The following is a 26,292-nucleotide window of genomic DNA, read 5'->3' as shown; positions in this document are numbered from 1 at the left end:
TTTGATGATACTTAGGATTTTGAGCTCTCCCAATGAACAAAGAGAAAGTTGTGATATCACCTGATCAAACTCGAGCTGCAAAATGCTTCTGTCTCCTTTAGAAATACAACCCTTGCCTCCAAAATGCTGGGGGCTTTTTGTCAATGCTTAATCCAAACTCACAGACATTTGTTGTTATATATAAAAAAAATGTATTTTAAATATTTATGTATATTATCATAATATATGGAATGTTATACAGTAACATAGCACTAAATTATACTACTATATACAAAATTATATAAAAATTATCCTAATTTGTAAGAGTTATCTAAAATACATAGTTATATTATGTTACATAATAATATGACACTAGATTACATTCTTGTTTAACATGCTATATAAATACATTTTCTAAAACATATTAAAATATACATATATATTCAGGAAGAAATTTTTCAGACAGCTTTGCTGGAAACTCCTTACTTTCATACTTTCTAGGTAAATAATATAGAACTGGAAACCTTACTTGAGATACACAGCAAGGAAAAGCCTTAATTCAGTTCAGTTAGCAGATCACAAAACATCTATTTTTCACACAAATGCTTCAGTTATGGCTATTGTCACCCCAGAAGCTCCAAGTTAAGTACACGAAACAACAAAACAAAAGTTAAAGTGCACCTGGCACTCCTCTGACTCTTCTGCAGTCACAGGAAGAATAGAAGGCTTTGTTGGTAATTTCAGTTCATATGACATTATACTCCACCTGAAAGAAACATAAGTTTCCAGACTGTTAGTTTTGCACCCTCTCAACTATATTAACAGAAAGTTCACTGTCACACCACAGAATATCTATGTATAAAAAAACAGCTTAATTTGTAGTTGTAAACTATATGGGTAAAATAATTAGAGAGATTAAAGAGAGATTAAATTAGAGATTAAAGGTAATAATTTGTTTTATTACTCAGATTATTTTGCAGTGATTTGATTATCAGTCTCATCTGTGAAAAACTAATGGGACATTCGATATAGGGCATAAAGATTTTCTGGAAGAAAACATTCAGATTATAAAAGAATTTGTGCAAACATACTGCAGAAGTCAAAGGAAACTAGACATCTTCCTAAAGAAAAATCTTTAAGGTGACATTAGCTTTCCATCCCAACTAGAGAAGCAGGCATGACAGCAAAGCAAATGATGAAGTGTCTTCTTTGATGTGTATATATTTTTTGTGTGGTACAGGACAGCACTTGACAGCACAGATAGTATGAAAGCACTGATAGCAACAACATCCTTCAAAGCCTGCTGAAAAGAGCAAGTAATCATTGCAGATGGGTCTTGGGAGCAAGTCTACTGAAATTAGACCAAAAATGAAAGAGAGTATGTTTTCACGACAGAAAAGGGAAAATATGATTTAATCTACAAGTTTTTCAGAATCTGAGGATCAGTCACAAGCTTTTCTCTACATACTTTGCTCTAAAGCAATCAAGTAGTCTGCAGAAAAGCTTAAAATAAAAAAAGGCTTTTTTCTCTATTTCATAAAAATAACCTAAAGTATAATCCCTTATGATGACATTCAAGTGTTTCTAACTCGAGCAAGAAAAGAAACACTCATGAGAGATAGGAATAACATAGGAAATACTCCTCTCAAAAGCAGTGCTAGACTTCCATTGGAACAACATAATCACCATCATCTCTGATTTTTTTTTTTTAATGGGGTTGCTGCCTTCCTTTATGGATGAAAACTACATGAAACAAGGAGTGGGGTGGGAAGATCTCATTTTTTTTACTAAGAAACTGCCTCGAACAGAAATATTAGTCATGGATCCAATTAGCCCAGCATCTTGTCAACAGCTGATGCCTCAGGAAAGGGTGAAATCTCACAAGGTGAGTTTTCCCCGCATCCAAGGACAGGGAGCTCAGGTGTTTTCTAAATAAAGAAGCTACCATTAAATGGTGTTTAATGAGCGTGTATGGAGTCCATAAAATTGCTCAAATCAGTTTTGAATCTATACAATTTCTTAATGCTCACAACTTCTTGTAACACGCAGTTATGCAGCTCCTTCAGCCAGGCAATAAGCTGTCAACTTTTGAACATGTTTGGACAGCACACTTCCCAGTTCCATCAACCACTCATCCCTCTGACTCTTTAGTTTAAATTAAAGCAGGCCAAAGAGCTGTCCCCATCACAACTGCAGCTTCCTTCATGATTAAGACCTGCACTCAAAAAACAAATCCATTGAACACCAAGTCTCTAAGAAGGATTTTAGGCCATCAGAAACCCAAAAAAATACAATTTCAATCTCACAGTAAGTGATGCATATGCACATTTAGGTTTACCTGTCTAACATTTTCGTGCTGGCTCGTTCTAGCTTTTCCAAAATCTGAGGAAGTTGCGTATCATCATCACAGGATCCTCCCCAGCCAAGGACACGAGCAAGGTCATTTCCAGTACCGAGGGGTAACACTCCTAACTGACACTGAAACACAACACAGGAACAAATCTACTACTGAAAACTAGAAAGAAAATACAAGTGGTTATAAATGCATGTCATTTCAATGAACACATGTTAATTTCATAGCTGATGCCTAAAGCCTGTAAGTCAAGTTGTGCTACTCTGCTACAACTCATCCTGTTTTTAACAGTGAAAACTTTCATAAAACAGTAACTATTGAGTTTGCTCCATACACAGAGATACAACAAAGAACCAAGTCAAGAAAAAGGTAAACACGCAAAATTAAGCCTAGTCAGTCTAGGCAAGGAAAGTGAATATGCACACTTGCCTGCTTGTGCAAGCTGAGCTTATCAATTTCTGACAAGACCCAACCCACGCTTCCATCGCCACCACACACAAGAATCCTGAAGTTGTCAAACTTCTGAAATAACCGCAAACTGTAGAGAAAATACAGAGCTAGTTATATCCATTAGCAAGACAGCAGTGACACTCATTAGCAATTGTTACAAGAAAATATTGTGTACAGCATCTTTATAATCCTTTTATTGTGGTGGGGCATGGGGATACAACCATCTATTTAATTAACCTATTTGCAGCCCATCTGTCACTGTATATTCCCCTTATACTGACATTTCTGTTAAATAACATGCCAAGTTATTCTTTTAAAAAATCCCTTCATATTGTTTTCAGGATTTTATAAGTCTGATTTTATTGATTTTATAAATATTTTTTAAAAAACAAATTTAAGTGATAAAATTGCAATTGCTCCATGCTTCTCACTTCAGCCAGAAGCATAATGCACCACTGGGGATTTTTCACGAGAAGAGGGTAAGACACAATGACAGGATATGCTCCACAATATGAGTGGGCTTTTGTGGGCACAGGGCTAACTAAATGTAAGGAACATTTAAACAGTTCTTAAACAAAACGTAATCACAACATAAGACAAATAATACAAGTATTTAATGTTATATCCTTAAAGCCATATATTCTTTCACTTCCTATTGCTCTTCCTCCTGTTCTCTGACTTTTAACAACTACATGATACAACACTTGGACAGTACAGAAAAGGAGGCCAAAAGGGACAGAAAATGCAGAAAGGTAAGACAAAGAAAAAGGAAATGAGATGTGAAGAAGCAGGCAAAAGGTAAAAAATAACAGGGACTTAAACTGAAAAAAAAAAGAAAAAGAGAAAAAAAATTGGAAAGTATAAACTCTTAAAATACTAACAACAAAGATATTTGTTTTAAATGCATGTTATTTTCCAGAACATGTATAATTTCTGAACCATTTTTTAAAAGTAACATATCAAGATCACAAATTTTTGAAACATTTATATTTTTTCTACAGAAAATAATGTCACTTGAATACCATGGGCACATACCTAGTCAGAACAAAAGAAGCAGGTATTTATGGGGAAAAAATGTTGATACCAGAGCAATTTATCCTATCCTGAGAAAAAGGAGAAAACCCCTAGCAATACACTGTCTCATAACATGCACCTCTGCTTTTTAGATCAACTAGAAAAAAGAAGACATCAGTGCAACCTGATGAAATACCTGCTAAGGATCTCTCCTTGGAAACTGGGAGAAGTACTTAAAAGCACCTGACAATTGCACAGAACAGTAATTTCTGTGCAAAATCAAAGTGAGCCACCTCAGCCATGGCAGAACTATATGAAGGAAGAGAACTTGCAAACACATTTTTCATACTGCCTCCTTTCAAACACTGTCTAATCAATTAAGACCAATGTTATATGCCATTATAATCACATGTACAAAATTCTAGCTAAAAGTCACTTGGATTCACCTCAGATTATCAGGGTTATAATGAAAAGAATATTACAACTCAGAGTTATGATGTGTCCATAACACAGTACTAATTATTATAATGCACAGGTGTAATCAATTGTATTATTTACACACTGCTTGAACTGAATTTTTGTGGATTTGCTCCATCTACCTTTTATCATTAAGTATAGTTCTGCATATTTAAGAGTACAAAAATTAGTGCTTCTAGTTGCTATAACTGATAGTATTAGGCCATTTAACCATATCACTACATCTGAGTGGAACTGAGTTAGGCAACAGAAATATGGGCACGAATTTAATCTGCATTAATGTGCAAAGATGATTGAGTTGTGGTCACCACTATGCAAATTTCATCACTACCTCTCCAATAATCAACCCTTAGATTCTGGCGAGAAATTCCTGGTGGTTTTAATTGTGTTCTTGCTCCAAATTCTTTGGGATGGTCATTTTCTTGACTATTTCCATATGTTCCATAAACCATATTTTGGACATACTTTTCAGGTGAAAAATTTTTCATGTACTTGTCCATTAACCACTGCAGACCCCCCACTGACATTTGTGTTCAGAATTTTAAAAGGTACAGAGCATATTTAGACAACAGTCTTATTCATAGCTACACACAAAAAGGTCAAAGGAATATCAGAATTATGCACGTGAAATGGAAGATAAGCACCTGGGCAACTGTGCATAAAGGCAAAATCAAAGTTCCTGTGATACAGGAAAACATCTGTACATTTATATCAGTTTTGAGCCTTACCAGTTAACAGAAGCCAAAGCTAGCCAAGAGCTTTTGGGTCTGAATTTTCAAGCTTTTCTAGAAAGAAAATGTTATCCTATAAACACAGTGGAATTTATCTACTTATCTTGAAATTCTGTTGCCTCATAGATTTTAATTAGGAAGTCAGAGTAGATATTGGTGATGGAATTACACCAACAAGGGGATATAACACTATAAAGCAAGGGGAACACACCACTATACTTTGCACCTATTTCCCTTGTGGAAAGGCTTGCTCAAGGTTTCCAAGGTCATTACCCTAAGTGAGGTCCTCCATTCATTAAATCGAAGACCTGAGCTGGATTTAACGACTGTTTGAATCGACGAAGAAACTTTACTCCCTGATTGTCTCCACTCTTTGAGTTAACAAAAACTAAAAGAGGACTGGCACAGGATGGCGGGCATGTGGCTTTCCAGAAACCTGTAAACATAGTCAGAAAGAATGAAATAAATAAGGTTTCCTAATATGAACAACACAAAAAGAAATCATGGGAAAGAGGAAGATAGGGATGAAGGACACAAGGAGTACATTTTTTCATGCACAATGTAAATGCTAAACTGAGTATTAGTCCTGCAAGGAAAACATAATTACACAAGATTTACCAGTTCTTTTTTTGTTTATTTGTTTCTGGTATTTTCAGTGACTAGATTTAGTAAAATCCTGAAGACAATAGCTTTACTGTTTTTCAACTGCTATTAACCTTTTAGAATACTTCTTAAGTCTCATCTTCACAGATTATTATCACATAATTGAATATATATTTCAGTTACAAGTGTTTGGTTTTCAATCTTATTTTGCTTTAACTTTGCTGGGTTGAACAGGGTCATTCATGTCTGTTTGAGCTTTTTAAGAGTACTCACAGATTTTAAAAGTCACTTGTACTCGGTTCCTCCCAGGTGAGACTTCACCTAAGAGCCTTTATTTCAGACTGCGGTTATACTATTCAGTATAACAGAATCACTGAACAACAGAAGATCTTCAGCTGTGATTCAAAGCTTATTATAGCCAGTGCAGATCTTAACTAATTACAGCAGGCTCTCTACAAGGTCCTTAGTCAGAAGGACTAATGGACACTGTTGTCACTAACATGACCAGTCCATGGAGGTAATGGTTTCCCAGCAACGCTCCAAAATCAGACATCACATGTATAGGTTTTGACATTTGTCTCCAGCATTATTAAAATTATTATGTTGTTTTCAATTACTAAAAGAATACTAAAGCTACAAATTAAAAAATTTCATTAAGGGATGCTAATTTAATTCCACATTATCATAATGTCTAATTTCAAATAAGGTTTGATTAATTAATTTAAATGCCAAGAAAATTAATTTCACATATTGAAAGATCTTCCTAGCATGAGCAATAAATGACAGCATGATGTCTAAGACACCAATAAGCAAATAAACAGAGTGAATATATACAGAATACACAATCACTTTTACTAACTTCATGTAGCAAAATTCATTTAATTGCATTCATGGGATTGGTCTACTTTACCATTGACACAAACTATAAAATAAAAGTAGTTAAGATTTTGTGATACTTTTTTTTAAAATCCACTCTCGCCTTGAAGCGCAGTCTCCCACTGTTGATGTGTTTGTATCCTGGACCACTAAAAAGCAGCTCTGAGTTTTGAGCATTTACTAGATTTTATCTGTGTGTTGCAGGATTTTTACACTGCTTATCTTTAAAAAAAAATAAATCAGAGAAGCTGTGGAAGCAGTTCCTCTCTTAAGCCTGGTAAAGTAGTTGTTGAGCTGTTCAGCTAACGTATCTCTGCATAATACAAAATTATCCAAAATTTGAGAGCTCACAGAAGGAGTGGTGTATGCTAGACTGGCATCAGCCCACTTCATCTGAGGATTCTGATCATTCACTTGAAATGTTTCTAAGGGTCATAAGTAAAATGGAAGAAACTTTCTGCTGGGGCAGCTTTAAAAACATGCCAGTTGAATAACTCTCTAAAAACCTACACAGAAAATTATACTTCTCTCTAAATTTGCAGACTGCATTCACCTGCTCAGCAGAAGGATTTTAGCCTTGAATATTTGCATGGATCTCAACAGGCACTGGAATTCCAGAGGTACCACTGAACACACCACAGTACTACGTACCATCGGAGTCTATACTGTTTAGTGCTGTTGGAGGGATGATCGATACCTTACATTGGCCAAGTGGACATTTACGAGGGTACAGATCTTTACAGGCCGTGTGAACCTACAAAAGAAACAAAAAAATTATTTTCCTGCAGTGTAATTTTGATACTAACTGATATTATGTTATCTATGTAACAAAAATGGACTCAAATTTAACATTTAGGTGTAGAGGGAAAAGAAGTGAGACTAGGGAAAAAACCCAAATGTTCAACCACAGAGCCTTGTTACTAATTCAACAAAACATTATTTTGGAGAATTTCATCTTCAGCTACCCCTATAGGAGGTAAGAATCATCCTTTCTAGGGATGGACTTGCCCCATCCACAAGGAAGGAAGAAGCAAGCTCCCAGCATCTGTGCTGATGGAAGCAGGCTAAACAATAGCTCTGAACCTGCCTGGTCCATTGGGGCCATTCTGGAAGACAAATCTGCATTAAAGCTAGCACAACTACCAAGCCACACCCATCTCCCAAAGTTGGGTTGCATCAACTCCATATTGCAAAGGTCTTTTCCATATTGGAAAGAAGGCACATGCAGAGGTGGCTGCATTTCACCTAAATATCAAGTCAACTCTGGAGATGCCAATCATTTTCTATGGCTCATTCACAGAGCCTTGGATACCTATATGCCAGAAGCCTCAACAATAAATAAACTGTTAACTTGTATAAGAAACCTATCTTTTTAGACAAGTTGATACAATTAAGAGAAAACTATATATTAGGGAAACAGCAGTAGTGAGAGAGTTTCAATCAGCAACATACAGATTGCCCTGAAGAAGAACAAGTAAAGATTTTGCACTAATAAACACGTTACTACATTAATAAATATGACTATAATATATTATTAAAATACAAACAGAGCAACATCTACAATAAAAATACATGGAAGTAACATTAGATTATTAAGCATAAGGAACAGGCTCCTGAACATTGAGTTAACAGCTAGAAGAAAGCAGAGAAAACACATTGGAGATGACAACACCTATTAAAGAAAAGCTGCATCTGTGGGTGTATTTAAAATTGATTGTGCAAGTAGGACAGTCATCAAAAATTCTGAATGCTACAGAGATCTGAGTTTGCAGAAGCTTCCTGCTACTACTTAATCCAAAAGCAGGTTGTGGAACAACAGAGCAAAAATAATGGCAAGCAGTAAAGCTGTCAGATGGTGAGATGCTTGGATGTGGCTCAGCACACCTACCATAGCTTTACACCAAAGGCACTTCCAATCCTGCAGGCGCAGAACACTGCCACAAGTCTTGTCACAGACAGCGCATTTGGCACTGACGGGCAGGTTTCCTTCTAACCACTGGTGAGGCATCGCTATCTGTGGAGAAGGAGGCATTAGAGTTAAGGACCCAGAAAGAGAAATTAAAGGCTTTTGTCTCTCAAATACAGGTGGATTTAAACTATTTCTCAGAGCTGTATCCTTTCATCAAAGAAGCAGGTATGCTGGTCAGCCAGGATAAGGGACACTGATGCTCAGAAGGCAACTGCAATGAATGGACCACTCTGGTGTTCCACATGCTAGGTGGAAAACATGACACCTGAAGAAGGGAGACCTGTCTCACTCATGGTAGCAATAAACCATAACACAATGGGGCAGTTAAATCCAGAGACTCTGTCACACAAACAAGTTCCCACTGTGTTATGTTGACTACATGACACAAACCAATTAAAAATACCTAAAATTCATAAAAATAGGCAGGACAGCAGAATTCTTCTGTCGCTTCACTTACCCACTCACCATGGCTGGTAAGTCACGGCTCTCTAAAGCAGTCCCAAATGCAGTGCAAAGCTTTACTCAGTGCACTCTTTGTCCCACTAATACCATGGGCAACTCGGGACACTCAGGTGTTCAACTTAGTATCAGCCTTCTAAGAAGAAGCTTCACACCAGTGGTCCATACACAGCTGTGTTTGTAAAAATAGTCCATTTATCACAATCAACCTCTCAAAGGCTTTTGTTGTTTCTCCTGCTAATTTTAAAATTCCTGCTTTCATCACCAAAATCCCCTCCCAATTCAGTGAATTCCAAATGGGTCTCCTGGGAAACTGCTCCAGGGAAAGAGGACAAAAAATACATTGCCATAACAGCATGGTAACAGTGCAAAATACCACCTTTGCTTAAGAGCAGTAGGAACTTCTGGGAGCAATTCTCCAGCTGCAGATTTGCTCCACATGTGGCCTTTAAAACCTTGTCATACATCTGCAATCTAGGGCCCATAGTTGCTAGACTTGTCTTGTGAGATAGGAATGCAACTTTTGCTCTAAATACCACGTTAATCTTTGAACAGTGTTCAGGAAAATAGCCACCTACCATTTACTTCAATGGGTCACATGGGAATATTTCCATGGTTGGGCTTTTTTTGTTTTCCTAAAGAAGAAACAGCTTTGGAAAATACTATAAATATGAATAGTACTTACACCATCTTCATCTTCAATGATGTCTTTTCCAATTGAGGCTAATGTAGTCCATTTGCAGTTATTTGTTGCTCGGACAGCACATCTTTTATGTGCTTTAAACTTACACACTGCAAGACACAGATAAAAACATATATCCTGTGTTATTTGCTGTATTTCAGTGATACACACCTTTTAAAAAATTAAATATGGATATCCCATATAATAGCCAAGTACATATCACTTAGCATTGCACACATGACAGAAAACAACTAAAAGAAAATTCAGTTCATAATCACTCCAGCTTTAACTCTCTAAACCAGGTTTAACTACTTAGCTGTTGCCCATGCTAAATGTGCCCTGAAACCCACACTGGTCCCCATTTTTTCAGGTACAAGGTACAATATATCTTTAACTATGGGTTTGCCTTTTCCATTTCTCCAGTAACATGACTCAGATATCTGACTTGAATTTGCAGGAAGTCATGGGAGACTGTTGTACAAAAGTATTTTGAATCAGGAGCTCTGTTTCTTTGCTCAAAAGATGCATTTGGGGCACCATGCTGGGCCTATTTTTCTCAGAACATGAGAAAATGAAGGGTTTATGTGGTGATATTTTTATTCAGGATACTGGAGATTACAAAATTTTCCAAGAGCCTATATCGCATCAGGAAGAATCTTACTTTTTACTACATTCTTTATTAAAAGTCTGCTAATTGGAATATCCAGCACAAGTGTGTAGTTAGGCAGACATTCTGACACCCTAACAACTATTTGAAGTTTGTTCAACTCAATTAATATGCCCAGCTAATGATACCATATTAGACCAAACAGACTGACGCACCCAAACCATGGGTATTTCTTCTACTGGAAGTGCATGATGTAATTCTATTTAGAGTGCATTATATAAATTATTTTGGCAAAGACCATTAAAGGTTTATGAGAACTAGCCAGGAGATCAGAAGTAGTAGTCTCTTTTCAAACAAATATTTGACAGGAAATTATCAAGGCTTTGGCCCATCGCTTATCTACCATTAAAAAACATTAAGCCATGGTACAAAATGTCTTGTGAATAATAAATTTTCCATTTTAATTCCACAGATCCATTGCCAGATCAATTTAAAAAAGTGAATTGAGACTATGTAAGCAACATCTGAGTTTGAGAGCAATCCTCACTGTTCTGGGAGATGTGTGAAAGTAAGTGCTCAGCTCTCACTTTCTTACTTTCTAGAAAGAAAGAGAAGGAAAGAAAACAAGTTTTATTGCTTGTATAGTAACTCTCCCAGTCATTTCAAAAAGCAGCATTCATATAATCATAGAAATATTTTGGTTGAAAGAGACATTTAAAGATCAGTTAGTTCCTGCTGTAGACTGTGACATCTTTTTCTAGAACAGGTTGCTCAGAGCTCCATCCAGCCTGGTCTTGAACACTTCCAGGGATGAAGTGCTCATGACTTCTCTGGACAATCAGTGTCTCACCATCATCACAGTAAAGAATTTTTCCTACTATCTAATCTCAACCTACTCTCAGTTTGAAGCCATCTTCCCTTGTCCTGTCCCTATATGTCATTGTAAAAAGTCTCTCTCCATCTTTCTTGCAGGCTCCCTCCAGGTACTGGAAGGCTGCAATTACATCACTCTGAAGCCTTCTTTTTTCCAGGCTGAACAATCCCAATTCTCTCATCTTTTCCTCACTGGAGAGGTGCTCCAGCCCTCTGATCATCTCCACGGTACTCCTATGGACTCACTCAAATAGTTCAATGGTCCCCAACCTAAGAAAGGTATAGATTTGTTGGAGCGAGACCAACACAGACTCAAAGCATGCAAATACCCCATAACTGTCAACTAGCAGGGTTGAATCACTTTTCCTAAACAGCTCAGTATCACATTGTGTGTTTGCCAACCTGAGCTGGTTCCAAACATCTAATTAAGCCAGCTCCCACAGAAGCACAGAAATAAAGGCTGTATTTTCAAGTGATGGACCATGATCAGTTTTCACCATTTGCATGTTTCAGAGAAGGTATGCCACTGAATTCAGCCCCCTACTCATAAATGATAAGCACTTGCTGTGTCACACAGATCAAAATACAACAAATCAGGGATGAGGGGGAATAGAAAATTGCAAATTACAAAGTAATAGAATGTTCAAACCCTACTGAGCTATGATTGAATTTGATCTTAGGAATTCAGCTTCTTTCTCAACAAGGCAAGGACAAAATCAATCCCAGGCTCTGACAAGCTGCAGCAAGCCACCCTATACATGGCAAATGACAAGTAATGCTTGCTTTGTAAAGTACTACAAATAACCTACCAACCAAATTTCAGATCAGACTCTTTGGGTCACACCCCCTGCAACCTCAGTATCATGAAACAAAAGTTTATGTTAGTCTAAACATTAAATGTTACCAACAACAATAAACTTAAGACACAGATGCAACTTGCAAGCAAAGAAAGGAAAACTTTGAATCCCACCTCAATATTAGTTACCACTATGACCTAACTTCTTTTGTCTCAGTTTACACTCAATCCCATTCATGAATCAGTCTGATACCTGAAATCTTTTGGAAAATATGCAGACATATGGCTAGACATCAACTGCCACTATTTTGTCAATGAAAGCTAAAATACAAGAAAAATTAAGTTACTCAGGAGGCTTAACATTGCAATATAGTTTCTGAATGCAGCTGTGCAGTTGTTGGTTGTACGACCCTGCACTTTTAGAGAACAGGACCTTCAGTCACTGCATGGTTCTCAATATGTATAGAGTTGTGCCATACTCTGCTTCATAATAATTTTCAACAGGTACTTGCCTTACTGACCGAAAGCTAATGTAATACTGCTTTTCAGCCATCAATATTAATTTCTTCCTGGCCTTTTAAAATAATAATAATAATAATAATAATAATAATAATAATAATAATAATAATAATAGAAGAAGTTGTTGTTGTTTTCGTTGTGCCCAGTACTACTACTACTACAATTAACACTTTTTTTTCAATATTGTATATCTTCAAACCATCAGGGACTTCAGAACAGCTTCAACTGATTTTTGCAGCGATAGAAAACAGCATTTCCCTGACACAGGTTGCTAGTTATAAAGAACGCACAACTACTGATTTGATCAAAAATATTATTTAAATGTTTTCCCCGGTATCACAGAAGGGTACATGTGGTATAAAGTCACAGAACTGTTTTCTATTACTCCTTCATTCTTTAACAAAAAACATCCCTTCCCTTTCTTGCCACTTCATTCACTATTCACTCTCCAGACTGCAGAAAATATGGCAAAAGTATCATAGGCAATGACTGTGCAAGTAGTGCCCATACAATTCCCTGGGCAATGGGTAAGAACAACAGGGTTTTGTGGGTAAAACCCCACAATCATAATGGAAAGAGACAAAGTGCACAAAGTGCATTTGCAGAGGTAATTTAATCCCAGTATTTTCTTACTGATTGACTTCATCATCCAAAAGTGTTCTTACAACATAGTGCAATTCATCACAGGAGAATGCAGTTTAAGAGAGAGGTTTCTCCCACTTATTAGCTATGCTTGATATTCAACAATCAGGATCCTGTCACGATAAACAAAATGCTACAAGAAAAAATAAATTTCTGAGAACAATCATAAATGCAGTATTCCATGGCAATGACTTAGATAGAAATGCAGTACTGATGCAGAGTAACTGAGGTTATAGAGCTCTGGAAGAGTTTCTGTAGATAATGATATATCATCCTTTAAGCTTCTTTGCCTAAACATTCCATATTGAAGCTAAACTCTGAGGAGTATAAAAACCAAAAGCCTTTCTTGATTCAGCTGATTTGAAATAATTCCTAAAGCAAGGCACAGAGACCATAATTACTGTGTCCTAGTAAAGACTGGATGAGCATTGCAGAGATCAATCATATAGCTAGAGCAACACAACACAGAGACAACATTGGAAAAGTAGATTATCTTTTGAGAAGACAAAAGAAAGAACCTGTTGGAAGAACAGCATTGCATCTCAAAGGAGAGTCTAATTAATTTTTTTAGAAGTCAAGATAATAAAGACAATAAAGACAATAAAGATAATAAAGATAATAAAGATAATAAAGATAATATAATAAGATAATAAAATATTACAGGACAAATAAACTATCAAAAGCTGCAAGATAACAGCAATGGGGTTTATTTTTACCTATAGTTAAGAATCAGACTTCAAGAATCAGACCCCAAAGACTCTAAGCTACTTTCAAGACAACTTGGTGTGCCAGTAACCCAACCCACTAACAGGAGGAAGAGCTCAATTATCTCTTGAAAGACCTCTCATGCTTTTCAATACAAGGCATTATAGAGTAGCTTGGGATCAATGATCACACAAATAATTGAATTTTGTATACATATAAATGGATTCCCAGTATAAAGCAGTACTGAAAGTTTGAAAAGCCAGGCATAAATATTTAAACAGGTTTTTTAAATTATGTATTGGGGAAAAGCAGCACAGAACAAGTCTGGGGAATGTTAAGAATCCAAACTTTCCAGATTGTCCTCTCAAAGTATAGACTGCTAATACAGGTAAGATACAGAAAAAAGTAGATGATTAAATGCATTAGAAGCGCACACAGCAGAAGCAAGTATCAAACAAAAATACATTTTTAGATGAAGAAATTAAGGATGATTGGTTTTAACATGTATACATAATTGCAGAGAAAGTATAAAGTATTACATAAAAGACTCAAATGTCAAATTATTTAGATTAGATATATAACTAAAGATCTTATTTTATTTAAAAAAGAAGAAAATAGATATAAAATAGAAGCTAAGAAGTTAGAGGAGGTAGACTTATTAATAGACAAAAGAATATCACAGTATCTACATATAAAACATTCCAGATCATACTTGATTATGAAACTGTGGAACAGAGAAAGGAAATCCAAGTCACTTTCACAAGCTACTTTTAAAAACTGGCATCATAAATGTGGATAAATGTAGCATTAGTTTGTCATTAGTTATACAGAAAGGTGGCAAGCTCCAAATCTGGAAATTATGGGAACTTCCCTAATGTAAAGTTAATGCCAACACCCTGTATATTAAAAACATATTTAGGTGCAAAATTAGACACTGAAAAAACATAAAACGGCAAGCTACATACATTAACATTGACAATTTTCAATTAATTACAATTTTAAAGTAGCTATAATATTAACTTAGGAATGGATAAATTCTTTATGAAAGTCATTCCTTTCCTTTGCCTGAGCAAACATAACAGTATTTGTACACAGAGGCAACACAACTGCATTTTAGTCAAGCACATGATACTTCCATCTGTCAATATCGAACATTGAGAATACCATAATTGCCTTTAAACTGTCCAAAGGACTTATTCACAGTGGGAAACATACACCAGAGAGGCTGGAAGTAAACATGATACTTCTAATTTCTACAAAACAGGTTTGTCCTGTTCCTTGGCAACTGCACCATTAGTTACATTAAAAGCATGGACAATTTAGGACAATGGGTTAATGTTCCTTTTGCAAGATTTCCTTAATACATATTATTATCCTCAAGTATTATAACAGCATCAATAACAGAAATGCACTTGCTGTTGGGTTACATACATCCAAAGAAATCAAATTATCAATGGTGTAACTGTAACTCTTCTGGGTAGTCAGCTATTTTAGTAATTAATTATCTCTACATCTCATATATCTCATAGGGTCACACAGATGCTTTATTTTCTCCTGTCTCCTAACACAAGCAGACTCGTTACACTTTTCCACAGAACTTGCAGGAATTAAAAAATAAGCTGTTTCAGGCTTATTGTAATCATTTGTTAATTAAATATAATTTCTAGCTAAATGCTTAAGTTTTAGCCACACTTCCTTTTTCTTTGTGCTGGATTTCCCCTGTTGAACCATCAAATGCAGTCATCTACATCTCCATCCCCTCACAGCATGAGAGAATTTTTAAAGCAGTAAATCAGTGCGTATTGCAGGATCAGGCAGCAGCAATAGAGAAAACGAGAACTGGAGGGCAAAGGGTCATAACACTTTGTTCAGTGTTAAGAATGCTTTTGGACTTGGGGCAGAAAATACCGTCACAATTTTTTTTTTCAGAGAAATGCTGATTCTGCAAACCAGTAAGACTATTTGGTTCCACATTTTTGATGTGCAAATCAAATAAATCCGTTTCTTGTGAACCCTCCACCCTGTACACTCCAGCTGCTGCAACAGAGAGAAGTGTTCTATTCTGAACACTGAAAAAGGCACCTGGAGCAACAGGAAGGTGAGGCAGATCATTAGCAGTCCCTCTGCCCGGAAGAGGGTCACTCTCATGTAGAGTTTTCTCCCTTCAGACTCTTTTGTTACTCATTTTCAGGATCATTACTCATGCTGAACTTGCAGCCATCTGTCTACACACATAGCATGATAACCAAGGGAAGCAATCATTATTTTACCTTCACAAGACAGGCCGTGAGAAGTGACTCCAGAGAGGCTCTCTCTGCACACGTTACAGAAGGTGGGTCTGGCGTGGGAGCAGGCGTACCAGTTATGCATCCCTGAGAAATGTTCCACATTAAACTGTGCGGTCTAGTAAAGGAGAAGTTAAGACAAATTTGCAAGTACAGAACACAGCTACAGTGACTGACATTACGCACGGTTCCATATCACAGGGGATGACAGCGAAATGCTCCCCAAAAGGATTTTCCAAAGGGTATTTAGCCTTCTCTCCCTCCAAAATTCTAAATCCAAGTGTGATAATAAGCTCTCATTTTGTGAAATTCTTAAGGTAAAGCTTCACTCTGACATTAGCCACGCTTTTCACACTACTCCAGTTCCATATCCTGCTTGATCTGTTGAGCCAGAACCGGTTGCACCAAGAGGGATGTCAGCTTACCTCATAGTGTTCTCTGGACTGAACGGACTTCAGAGAGCTTATCCAGTCCTCCATTTCTTTTCTGTTCTCAGCACACAATATTAGCCTCCTAAATGGAGTTATTATCTGCAAAAGATAACACATCCTGATTAATCCAGACAGTAAATATCATGACAGGCTATGATATCTAAAGTACTCTTCCCTGTGAGATGATGCAAAAGGATGACACGCCCTACAAGGCAAGACCCTAAACACTTAAAAATATTTTCTTTAATGCACTACCAGAAACAAAAGAGTTTGCTTTTCCTTGTACAGTTCCCAAGTTTCAAATCAGGCTTTGGTACAGGTCTCTGTAGTCTACATTGATCATTACCCATTCTCAGCTCTTTGTCTATGCACCGAGTTTCAAATGCCCAAATGGCAGGCACTGAAATGCTAAAACAGCCATTCTGTAAATTACTATTTGACTAAGACTGCAATCCTATTTCATAACTGCATCATAGCAACTGCAAGGTCCATTCCAATTGCTAGAGACAAAAACATATCAAAATCAAATGCCTGGAAGTCTTAAACAACCACAAAAGCTGTCATCATATTTCCCTATCTTGTATATTGACAATATATTTACACAAATTTATACACACAAAAATTTAAAACAGCACTTTTTATATCCAACTATATCAACTCAGTATAAGAACACATACAAATCTTTATAAAAAGGCACAAAGAACAAAAGCAAACAGTTGAAATCATATCCTACTAGGACAAATGAATGAATTCCTGGAACAAGTTGATGCTGGGAATTTTTCAGAGTTGGATTCTGGAAATCTGAAAATACTGTACCAAGGAGGTTCAGAGTACAAGCTGCTCTCCCCTCTCCCTAAACATTAGAAAAAATAATCAAAATAACAGGAAGGCAGTAGAAACTATCAGCTAACTCCCACTGAAATTATTTTGAGCACTGCATTAAAATAGACAAAGCAGTTACTTACATGGCAAAGAATTTAAAACAAGTACAAGAAAATAAGGAAAGTTATTTGTTTTGTTGTAGAAAGTCTGAAAAATAAAATTAAATTCTTTATCAGTATTATGCATTAATCTATTTCATACTATGTACCACCAACACTTGCAAATTAAATAAAACAGAGAAGGAACCAAACAAATGGGAATTCTGAGTATTCTTTCAAATGCTACAAGCTAGACATTACAACATTTGCACAATATCAGTAAGCATTTACCTGCAGCTGCAGTTACTTACCCAGTCCCTGCCGTAAATTGTCTCTAGCCTTGATTTGTCCTCTCCACTCCTTCATTAAACTGAGCTGCACTTTAACATCGCTCAGAGGCGACGTAACTGAAGTGCAGCAGGCTGCAAGTCACATGGAGGGGAGGCTTGCCTTTTTTTTTTTTTTTAATGTACTCACTTCACATGGAAGGGAATAGTTTCTTTGTTTTCTGTTTCCTTCAATCTTGCTTAAGCTATTTAATAAGGTTTATTAGTAGGTCTCCATGGCTTTTCCTAAAGAACAGTTTATGCAAAGAGCAATGCTTCTCTCATTAGTTTGGAGCCAAACAGACGCTTTATTACTTCAAAATGTTTTTCTAGGCCAGGTCATCCAATGAAGCCAAAAAAAGTCATTAAATCATAATATAACCCTGGCTCCAACAACAATCAGCATTCTGCTGAAATTTTCAGGTTTCAGTGGACACAGAAATCTTATTTGGGCAAATACAAGCCACAGATTATTTCCTATTATATGGCATGAGATTATAACACAGATTAAATAATGACAAATCCACCCAAGACTCGGCACATTATGTCCACCCTGCTGCCACAGTTGTTACTGATTCTAGCCAGTAACCAGACATTGTGAAATACCATCAAGCGACAACAGCTGCATTTATTGCTGAAAACTCCTGACTAATCTTGATCTTTTCAAACAATACTTAGATATATATTACTCCTATCTTCAATAGTACAGGTCACAATCCACTGTGCATCCTTCCACCCTTCCCCCACTCTGAAATTAAGACCCCAGTTCAGTTGTCCACACTTAGGTACCCAGTGCCAATGAAGACACCCTTTGGTACCAAAGGTTTTGGCAGAGGAGGGGTAAGTATGATAGAGGACCAGAACAGTAGCTATAAATAACTGAGGTGGGACGCCAAACTTCCTCTCAAAATGCCCTGCACACTCATTTATTGGCAATCGAACCACATCACCAAACACTGCTAACCAATGCATGTAAACACATCAGAAATTCATATATTCCAGCTTCTTACTAAAATCAGAGTGCAAAAAACTTAATGAAGTTCACAGCATTGCAGCAGTCTAACAGCTCAATAGGATACTGTCAATCACATGAAGATAGCATCAATTATTATTGCTACAAAAATAAAGTGGGAAGTTTACATATTTGTGGGAAGATGTACATATTTTTAAATACAATTAAACTACATATTCTCTTTGATTTACATATTTGCAACAAACAACAAACTCTAGGAAGGCAGTAACATGAAAAAAGACGAAATGCACTATATGCAAGAAGTATCAACAATGCTTGCAATTTTTTTGAATAAAATAAAATAAAATAGGAACTAAGAAGCCTGTTTAGCCTCTCATCTATTTCAGTCTACAAAGTCATGGAGAAAATGTACTCTCATTATTTTTTAGATATTTCATGTAACATAGGAACTCAGGGAGCCAAGGAAACTGTTAGCAAACAAGTGTTTTTCCCTAAATGCAAAGCATTCTTTAGACTTGGAAAGTATTTCTAAAGGATGCTGACGAGACAAAAAGTAAAAATGCCCAAAAAGGCATTTGAAAAATTCATCACAAATAAATGCATCATATACAATAAAGGACAATATCTGAAATCTTCAGCTTATCAGGTCTTCAAAAGTCCAGCCATGAGTCAATGTTGGGAAGTGACTCAAGGGTAAGAATCACTGTATGGTTACCAGTTATGCATCTCTGTTCTGCCGTTTCTACTTCATTCTTTAGTATCTGCTACTGTTATTATTATACTTTAATTCCACTTGGTTCCATGAGCTTTACACTAACTCAATATAGCTTTTCTTGTTTATCCTAAATTGAGATTGACTTCCTAAATCTTCTTATTTGCATTTATACAGATGGCATGCTTTCTTCTGAATGCTTACACAATGTTATGATTAACTAAGTGGGATGTTTGAAGTTCATTCACTAAAAACAACTGAATCTGTATAAAGACAAACAAAATTAAATGAATGTAACTAAACTCAAAACAATTTTCCTGCCATGTAAATTTGAATTTAACTAGTAATTTTATGTCATTGCATGTATTCATATTGAGAGTCCTGTATATGGTCTTCTACTGACCTAAATCAGCACCTTTTCTTCAATTACATATCATGATTTTGATCTTCACTGCACCAAATATTACTATTTGTATATTGCTCTGAATATGCTGAACTCTCAACAGAAAGAAAGAGAGAAAGAGAGAGGAAGGAAAAGGAAAAGGAAAAGGAAAAGGAAAAGGAAAAGGAAAAGGAAAAGGAAAAGGAAAAGGAAAAGGAAAAGGAAAAGGAAAAGGAAAAGGAAAAGGAAAAGGAAAAGGAAAAGAAGGAAAAGGAAAAAAGGAAAAGGAAAAGGAAAAAAGGAAAAGGAAAGAGCTCTATAACACAATGCAAAGGAAGTGTTACAGGAACCACTGGGAGACCACTGAGGTAACATAAGACTAAGGTGCCAACTGTTCACCTGCTGACAAAGCAGGAGACAAATCTCAAAAGATGAAGACAGTCAAAAGGTCTTAAAAATAAATAAGATTACCTTCCTTTGAAACTTTTCCCCATTGTCAAGTAGCCAAGAAGTCACTGCTGATTTTGGAAAAGACAATTACGAAGAGCAGATACTGCAGTATATTGGAAAGTAATAAAATAGAGGTAGTTGGAATAAAAAACACTTTTAATGCTATAGGCATTGGGAAGAGTGAGCATATACAGTCTTAAAAGTTGAAGACAATCAACACAAACCCTAAAAAATCCCAGGAAATCAACAATGTCTGAATGGGAAGTAAAACTATCCATTACTGCAATAATGTTCTTGTTCTGTTCAGAAAAGTAGGGGGATTTTTTTGAATGGGAAATGAGGGAGAGAACAAGAGATCACTGTTCACTCTGCTACTGCAGAAGTCTTGCCTTAAGTTGGGATTTTCACACCAACACTACTATAATTTGTCTTCTAAAAATATACATATACTTATATATATGTACATACACATCTTGAAATTACTTGGATGACATTTCTACAATCAAGTTTGGGACCACTTCTACAACTTTTCTTTCAGACAACACTTATTAGGAAGAAGCTTAACATCTTGAAAGGAAATAAAATTGTCATCAAATTTAGAGTAAATTTGAAAGTCCTTTCTTCTTTCAGTAGGCCTAACCTAACCAGTAACATTGTACATGCCTTCAGCCCAGTGGGTTTAGACTTACAATCTATAAAATAAAATCACAGAGAGTTTAATTAAAGCCTATTGCCTAATTTTTATTCTTTTTTTTTTTTTTTTTTTTTTTTTTTTTTTTTTTACTATCAGCAATATATAAGAAAATAGAGTTCCCAAAGCTTGTTGGCTCCAGTTCTGGCTTCTTTTACTAATTCAAAATGAAGACACAGTGTTTGCTAATCAAGAGAACAGTGCTCTATACCTAAGTAGCTACAAAGCAGCTCCTGTAAAGCATTCTGCTTCCTGCAACATGATATTTGCATTAAGGCACCTTCTGCCACTCTGAACTATTATCAGACATTACACTAAGAGCACTTTGTATGGCTGATCTTGAATTAAATTACTAATGTAGAAATGTCACATTGAATCTGAAAGGGGTGGGGAAATGGTTTTCCTGTTTTCTGGACAGATACTTTTAAAATCTCTTTTGGAAATAATGAAGACTGGATGATACAGAGAAAGCACCCCAACTCTCTTCTTAGGGACTATATTCAATGCCTGGGGCAGAAGTGTAACATTAAATGCTTCTAACTTCTCTGTGCTTATAGATGTTGGTGGGTCAGTACAGGCAAATACTAGGGCAACATGCTCTGCCTCTCTTGCTTTTCCATTCCCCTTTTCTCCATTCCCCCGTTCTTGTGCAGGTGGGTCTGTACGAGTGTGGCAGGTGAAGGCACTTCTACCAATGGTAGAAGTTGACTGCTGGGGTCATTGATGCTCCCACACCTTCCACAACTTGTCTGCAAAAATCACAGTGATAACAGTTGCATGTCTTTCTAGAGTATTCATAATGTCTTGGCTTCTGGATACTAAATAAATTAGAACAGTACTGTCCCTGTCAAAGATGTAGTTAGTTGGTTTATGGTGAATTGTCACTGTTATTTTTCAGGATGAGTCAGGCCAGGCAAAAGTATAAATTACAAAGACAGGGGAGGAGTTAAAAGCAAGGTGGGTGATAAATGGTTATTACATTTGCCTGACTACAATACAGAATTTATAATCAGAACAATTAGCTCTGTCTTCTGCACTAAAATGTTGCTTCCCTCTTTTTCCTGGCCTTCTCCTATTTCACTGTTCCCAAGCTCACAAATATTGATGTAATGTGTGGTTTTGGCTCCCACAGTAAAAACTCTTAGGAGGAAAAAGAAAAGGCTTAGTCCCACGCAGCATCTCTTACACCAACACAACACCAGAACAAGCAAGCTTAGCTAAAAGACAAGACAAAAAAATGGTTACATCATTGAAAAAGGTAAAGGGACTTCATTTTGCAATAGAATCCAGCCTGGGTAATTTAGGTGGCTTATCTTACACCACTCTGAGCCAAAATGAAGGAGTATCACCCAGAATACAATCAGGCACATGGACAAGAAAGCAATTGGGAATAGTCAGCATGGATTCATTCACCAAGGGGAAGTCATGTTTTTGTAACCTGTGATGAAACAACTGGCCTGGTAGATAAGGAGACAAAGGTGGATACTGTTCACCTTGCCTTCAGTAAAGCTTTCAGCACAATCCCCTAAGACCCTCCTAGAGAAGCTGATGAAGGACAGGGTGGATGAGCAGACTGAGGTGTGTTGAAAACTGGCTGCACGGCCAGGCCCAAAGGGTGGTGATCAGCAGCACAGAGCATGGCTGGAGGGAGGCCAGTAATGAGCAGTGTACCTCATGGGACAATACTGGGTCCAGGCCTGTTTAACATCTTCATTAAGGATCTGGATGATGTGGTAGACTGTATCCTCTGCAGGTTTACTGATGCCAGAAAACTGGGAAGGAGTAGCTGATACACCCAAGGGTCACACTGCCGTCCACAGGGGCTTCAACAGGCTAGAGAAATGAGCTGGCACTAACTCATTAGGTTCAATGAGATGTCCCAAGTCCTGCACCTGGGAAGGAACAACCCCAGGCATCAATGTACCCTGGGGGCCCCCCAGCTGGAAAGCAACTTGGCAGAAAAGGACCTGGGGTACTCTTGCACAACAAATGGAGCATAAAGCAGCTACATGCCCTTGCTGCAAAATAGGCCAGGGGTATGCTAAGATGCTGGTCCAGGGAGTGAACCTGCCCCTCTCCTCAGCCCTGGTGAGGCCTCACCTGGGGCACTGTGTCCAGTTCTGGGCTGCACAGCACAAGAGAGACTTGGACATACTGCAGACATTCCAGTGAAGGGGCTGGAGCACGGCATGTGTGAGGAGAGCCTGAGGGACCTACAACTGTTCAGCCTGGAGAAGGTTCAGGGGCATCTTATATATGTAAATCCCGAAAAGGAAGATGCAAAGAGGACAGAGCCAGGCTCGTTCCAGTGATGCCCAGTGAAAAGATAGGGATTATAGGCACAAACTGAGTCATGAGAGGCTCTCTGTAAATATCAGGAAACAATGTTTTACAGTGAGGGTGACTGAGCACTGGCACTGGTTGCTCAAGGTAGTTGTGAAGTCTCCACCCTTGGAGATACTAAAAAGCCACCTAGACACAGCCCGGACTAGGCAGCCCTGCTTCAGCAAAGGGGGTGGACCAGATGGCCTTCAGTGGCCACTTCCAACCCACAAATCACTCCATGACTCTGTGAAAACGGAATCCAGGTAAATCAAGTCATCCAGTTACGTGTCCAGCCATGAACTGCAAAAGTATCCAGCAAAGATCACTTTGTCAGAAATCCAGTTCCCCAAATCAACCTCATGTATTCAACTTCAAACAACTGCAAACAGAAAAACCTTTTCCCGCAGAAGTATAACTTTATAAAGAGACAATCACAAGAAGCAGGATAGGAAAGTTCCATGGATTTGGACCAAAGAATTAGAAATTTATTTTAAATCAGCATTTAAATACAGCAAAACCAATAAACCATTCTTGTAAATGTAAACTGGAAACTGCTATATATAGTTAGTTCAAGGCCTGCATGTTTCTTTAAAGTCCTTACATAAAGATTTGTTCAGCAGATTAGTTGCACACTGCTGTGCCCTTAGCTTTGGTTTCACCAGCTCACTAAACATCTATCAGATGAGATGGCTTCTCAGCTTTAGGGAAACATGTACTTATATATTTAATAGCACTAGGTGCAAATTTATATAAAATAAACCAGCAAAGGACTACTTTTTTCCTGTCTGTAATAACAGATTCCTGTTTAAACATCATTCAGCTGCCTAAAGCCAGGGATCCTCGTTCACAAGAAACAGGAAATTTTTTTCAAAGTTTACACCAGTGACTTTATTTATAAAATTATCTGGTAAACAGGAACTGCAGTGAGGGATACTTTCTAAAGTTTATCCAGGTATTTTAAAATATACTTTTAAAGCATGAATAGAAAGAAACATCAGAGAATAGGTTATGTGTAAAAGTGCAGGAAGAATGAAATCTGGCTCATTCTTCACACATACCAAATGCTTCACCAGTAAAAAAAAGGAAATAGGGAAATTTTCTGCAAGCTATTTTTGAAAAATTTCTGTCAAGCATGAAATGTTTGGAAAACAGACTCCAGACAAATGCAACTTAAATCAAAATGTACAATACAGACCAGAATGGTCACATTTTTAAGTATCTCCTTTTTTCTCTCTGAAAAGTGCTCAGCTTCCTTGTAACAGATCAATTGCAAGCAACTTATCTATGGATTTTTAGCATCACAGCTGAAATGCTTTATTGCTTTTTCATAATGAAACTTAAAGCTTCAACATCACCAGACACTCTAGGGAAAGGGACAGTGCATCAAGCAGGAGATAAGGAGCTTAGAACTTGAAAGAGCTCTCAGCTTCATTACATTTTTTTGTCACTGTCAGAGGATGGGAGGGGAGGTGGAGGGGAAATGAGCAAGTGCTAAATGGAAGAAAAAACCCTTAATGCATCACAAGTGTACACTAATGGCTTTTGTCTAATTTTTCTTTTCCTAAGCATATTAATTTGCTATTTCAGTTTTTGTCTTACTTCTAAACTGCCTGAATATAGAAAAGAAAAATCCCAACCCTGAGTAGAAAATTGAACAAAATGGAATCCAAAGCACTTTCTCTCTCTTTCTGTGGTTTGGGTGTTGCTCAGGCTGGGAGCATCAAAAAGCCTTCATCACTTAAAAGCTAATCACCATCTGTATGAAACAGCAGATAGTTCACAACCAGGGAAAAGCTAAATCCATTCCAAGAGTCAGCTACTGGCACAAAGCTGAGTCATGCTGGTGAAACCAGCAGAGGAACTTGAGCCATTTCCAGCCACGTTCCACCTCCTGGAGACAAGAAGAGGCCCCAGCACCTTTGCAGATGTCACTGCAGGGCATGGGGAACATCTGGATATGCCACTACCCCCCTATACACAGTGCCATGCACTGACCCTTCTGATAATCCCAGGGGCAAAATTTAAAATGCAGTGCCTCTGAGACTAGGATTCAGCTCACCAGAGGACAGTACTTAAAGCAGAGTTCTGCAAATGTGTCTGAACTCCCAGCATCCTCAGTATATACTGCTAACATCAACACACAACTGGAATGCACAGGAAATTTCAAAACATACCCAAATCCAGGAGATTATTGCTGATCTAAAGGATAAAAACCAGAAACATGTTTCCAAACACAAATCCATTCCTTGCATGTCCCTGTGGTTTATTAAAGGGAGAAGTCAAGCAAGAGTGTCTCCCTTCAAGGGAACATCAACACAGACTATATATAGACATTTACTCAAAATAGATTTTTACCAAGAAAAAAAGAATACGGATAGCTGTGCTTCAGCATATTATTACAGAGCATTCTTACAGAGCAAACCAGAAAGATTAATCAATCCAGGATACAAACAAGGCAATGTTTGCTTAGCAATAGCTGAAATCAAGGGAGTCCACATCACGTTTGGAACTTCAAGGATAGTTGCTGACCCCAGGATCTCAGGAGCCTGCCAACACAGGAGTAGCAAGATGATTTCACCAAATTAAAGAAGTAAGAAAGACAATGAAAGAAAAACAGCAGAAAGGCCAGAGAAGAGAAAGACCTGTGTAACCTTCAGGTGAGCAGCCCTTTGAAAAAAACCAAACTAGACTGAGATGGAAGAGCATCTGAAATAGGCTTGAGGCTATCAGTAAAGAAAGCATCTCCTGATGTTACTGAGATACAGCTGCAGTAAATTGGATTTTGTAAACATGCAGAACAGTGGCAGAGGAACACCTCCACTAGAATCCATGAGCTTTCTGCACTTAAATAAAGCTTAAGAACCTGAACTCTAGGCAAATCAAGAGAGAGTATAAAATTGAACTGATGTCAGCTTATTTAAATTTTTAAAAAAGAAAAAAAAAAAGTTTTAGGATAATTTTTCCTAGCTTTAGGAGTATCTCTGTCTCTTAATATTTGAAAAGTCAGAAGGAGTGCCCAAACCCAAAGATGAAAGGTTTTAAACTTCTTGGGAAAAGGCTTG

General features: G+C 37.2%; 1 protein-coding gene across 2 annotated transcripts in view; it reads right to left on the bottom strand.

Annotated features, from left to right (window-relative positions):
- DGKH (diacylglycerol kinase eta) overlaps window positions 1–26,292 on the bottom strand; it is a 156,888-nt gene that overhangs the window by 41,291 nt on the left and 89,305 nt on the right. The window contains exons 5-13 of one of the 2 annotated variants that reach the window (XM_064714207.1): window positions 16,446–16,550; window positions 16,006–16,138; window positions 9,597–9,703; window positions 8,372–8,497; window positions 7,135–7,237; window positions 5,278–5,440; window positions 2,762–2,870; window positions 2,318–2,457; window positions 661–745 (exon numbers count right to left, since the gene is read on the bottom strand). In XM_064714207.1, the coding sequence (XP_064570277.1) occupies window positions 661–745; window positions 2,318–2,457; window positions 2,762–2,870; window positions 5,278–5,440; window positions 7,135–7,237; window positions 8,372–8,497; window positions 9,597–9,703; window positions 16,006–16,138; window positions 16,446–16,550 (1,071 nt within the window). Of the gene's footprint in view, window positions 1–660; window positions 746–2,317; window positions 2,458–2,761; window positions 2,871–5,277; window positions 5,441–7,134; window positions 7,238–8,371; window positions 8,498–9,596; window positions 9,704–16,005; window positions 16,139–16,445; window positions 16,551–26,292 lie in introns of those variants that run through there. The other variant, XM_064714216.1, reaches the window with a different exon arrangement.

Source organism: Zonotrichia leucophrys, chromosome 1 (genome assembly GCF_028769735.1).
Source record: "Zonotrichia leucophrys gambelii isolate GWCS_2022_RI chromosome 1, RI_Zleu_2.0, whole genome shotgun sequence".
Classification (NCBI taxonomy): domain Eukaryota; kingdom Metazoa; phylum Chordata; class Aves; order Passeriformes; family Passerellidae; genus Zonotrichia; species Zonotrichia leucophrys.
The sequence above is the reverse complement of the archived record's forward strand: the minus strand, read 5'-3'. Positions and strand labels throughout refer to the sequence as shown.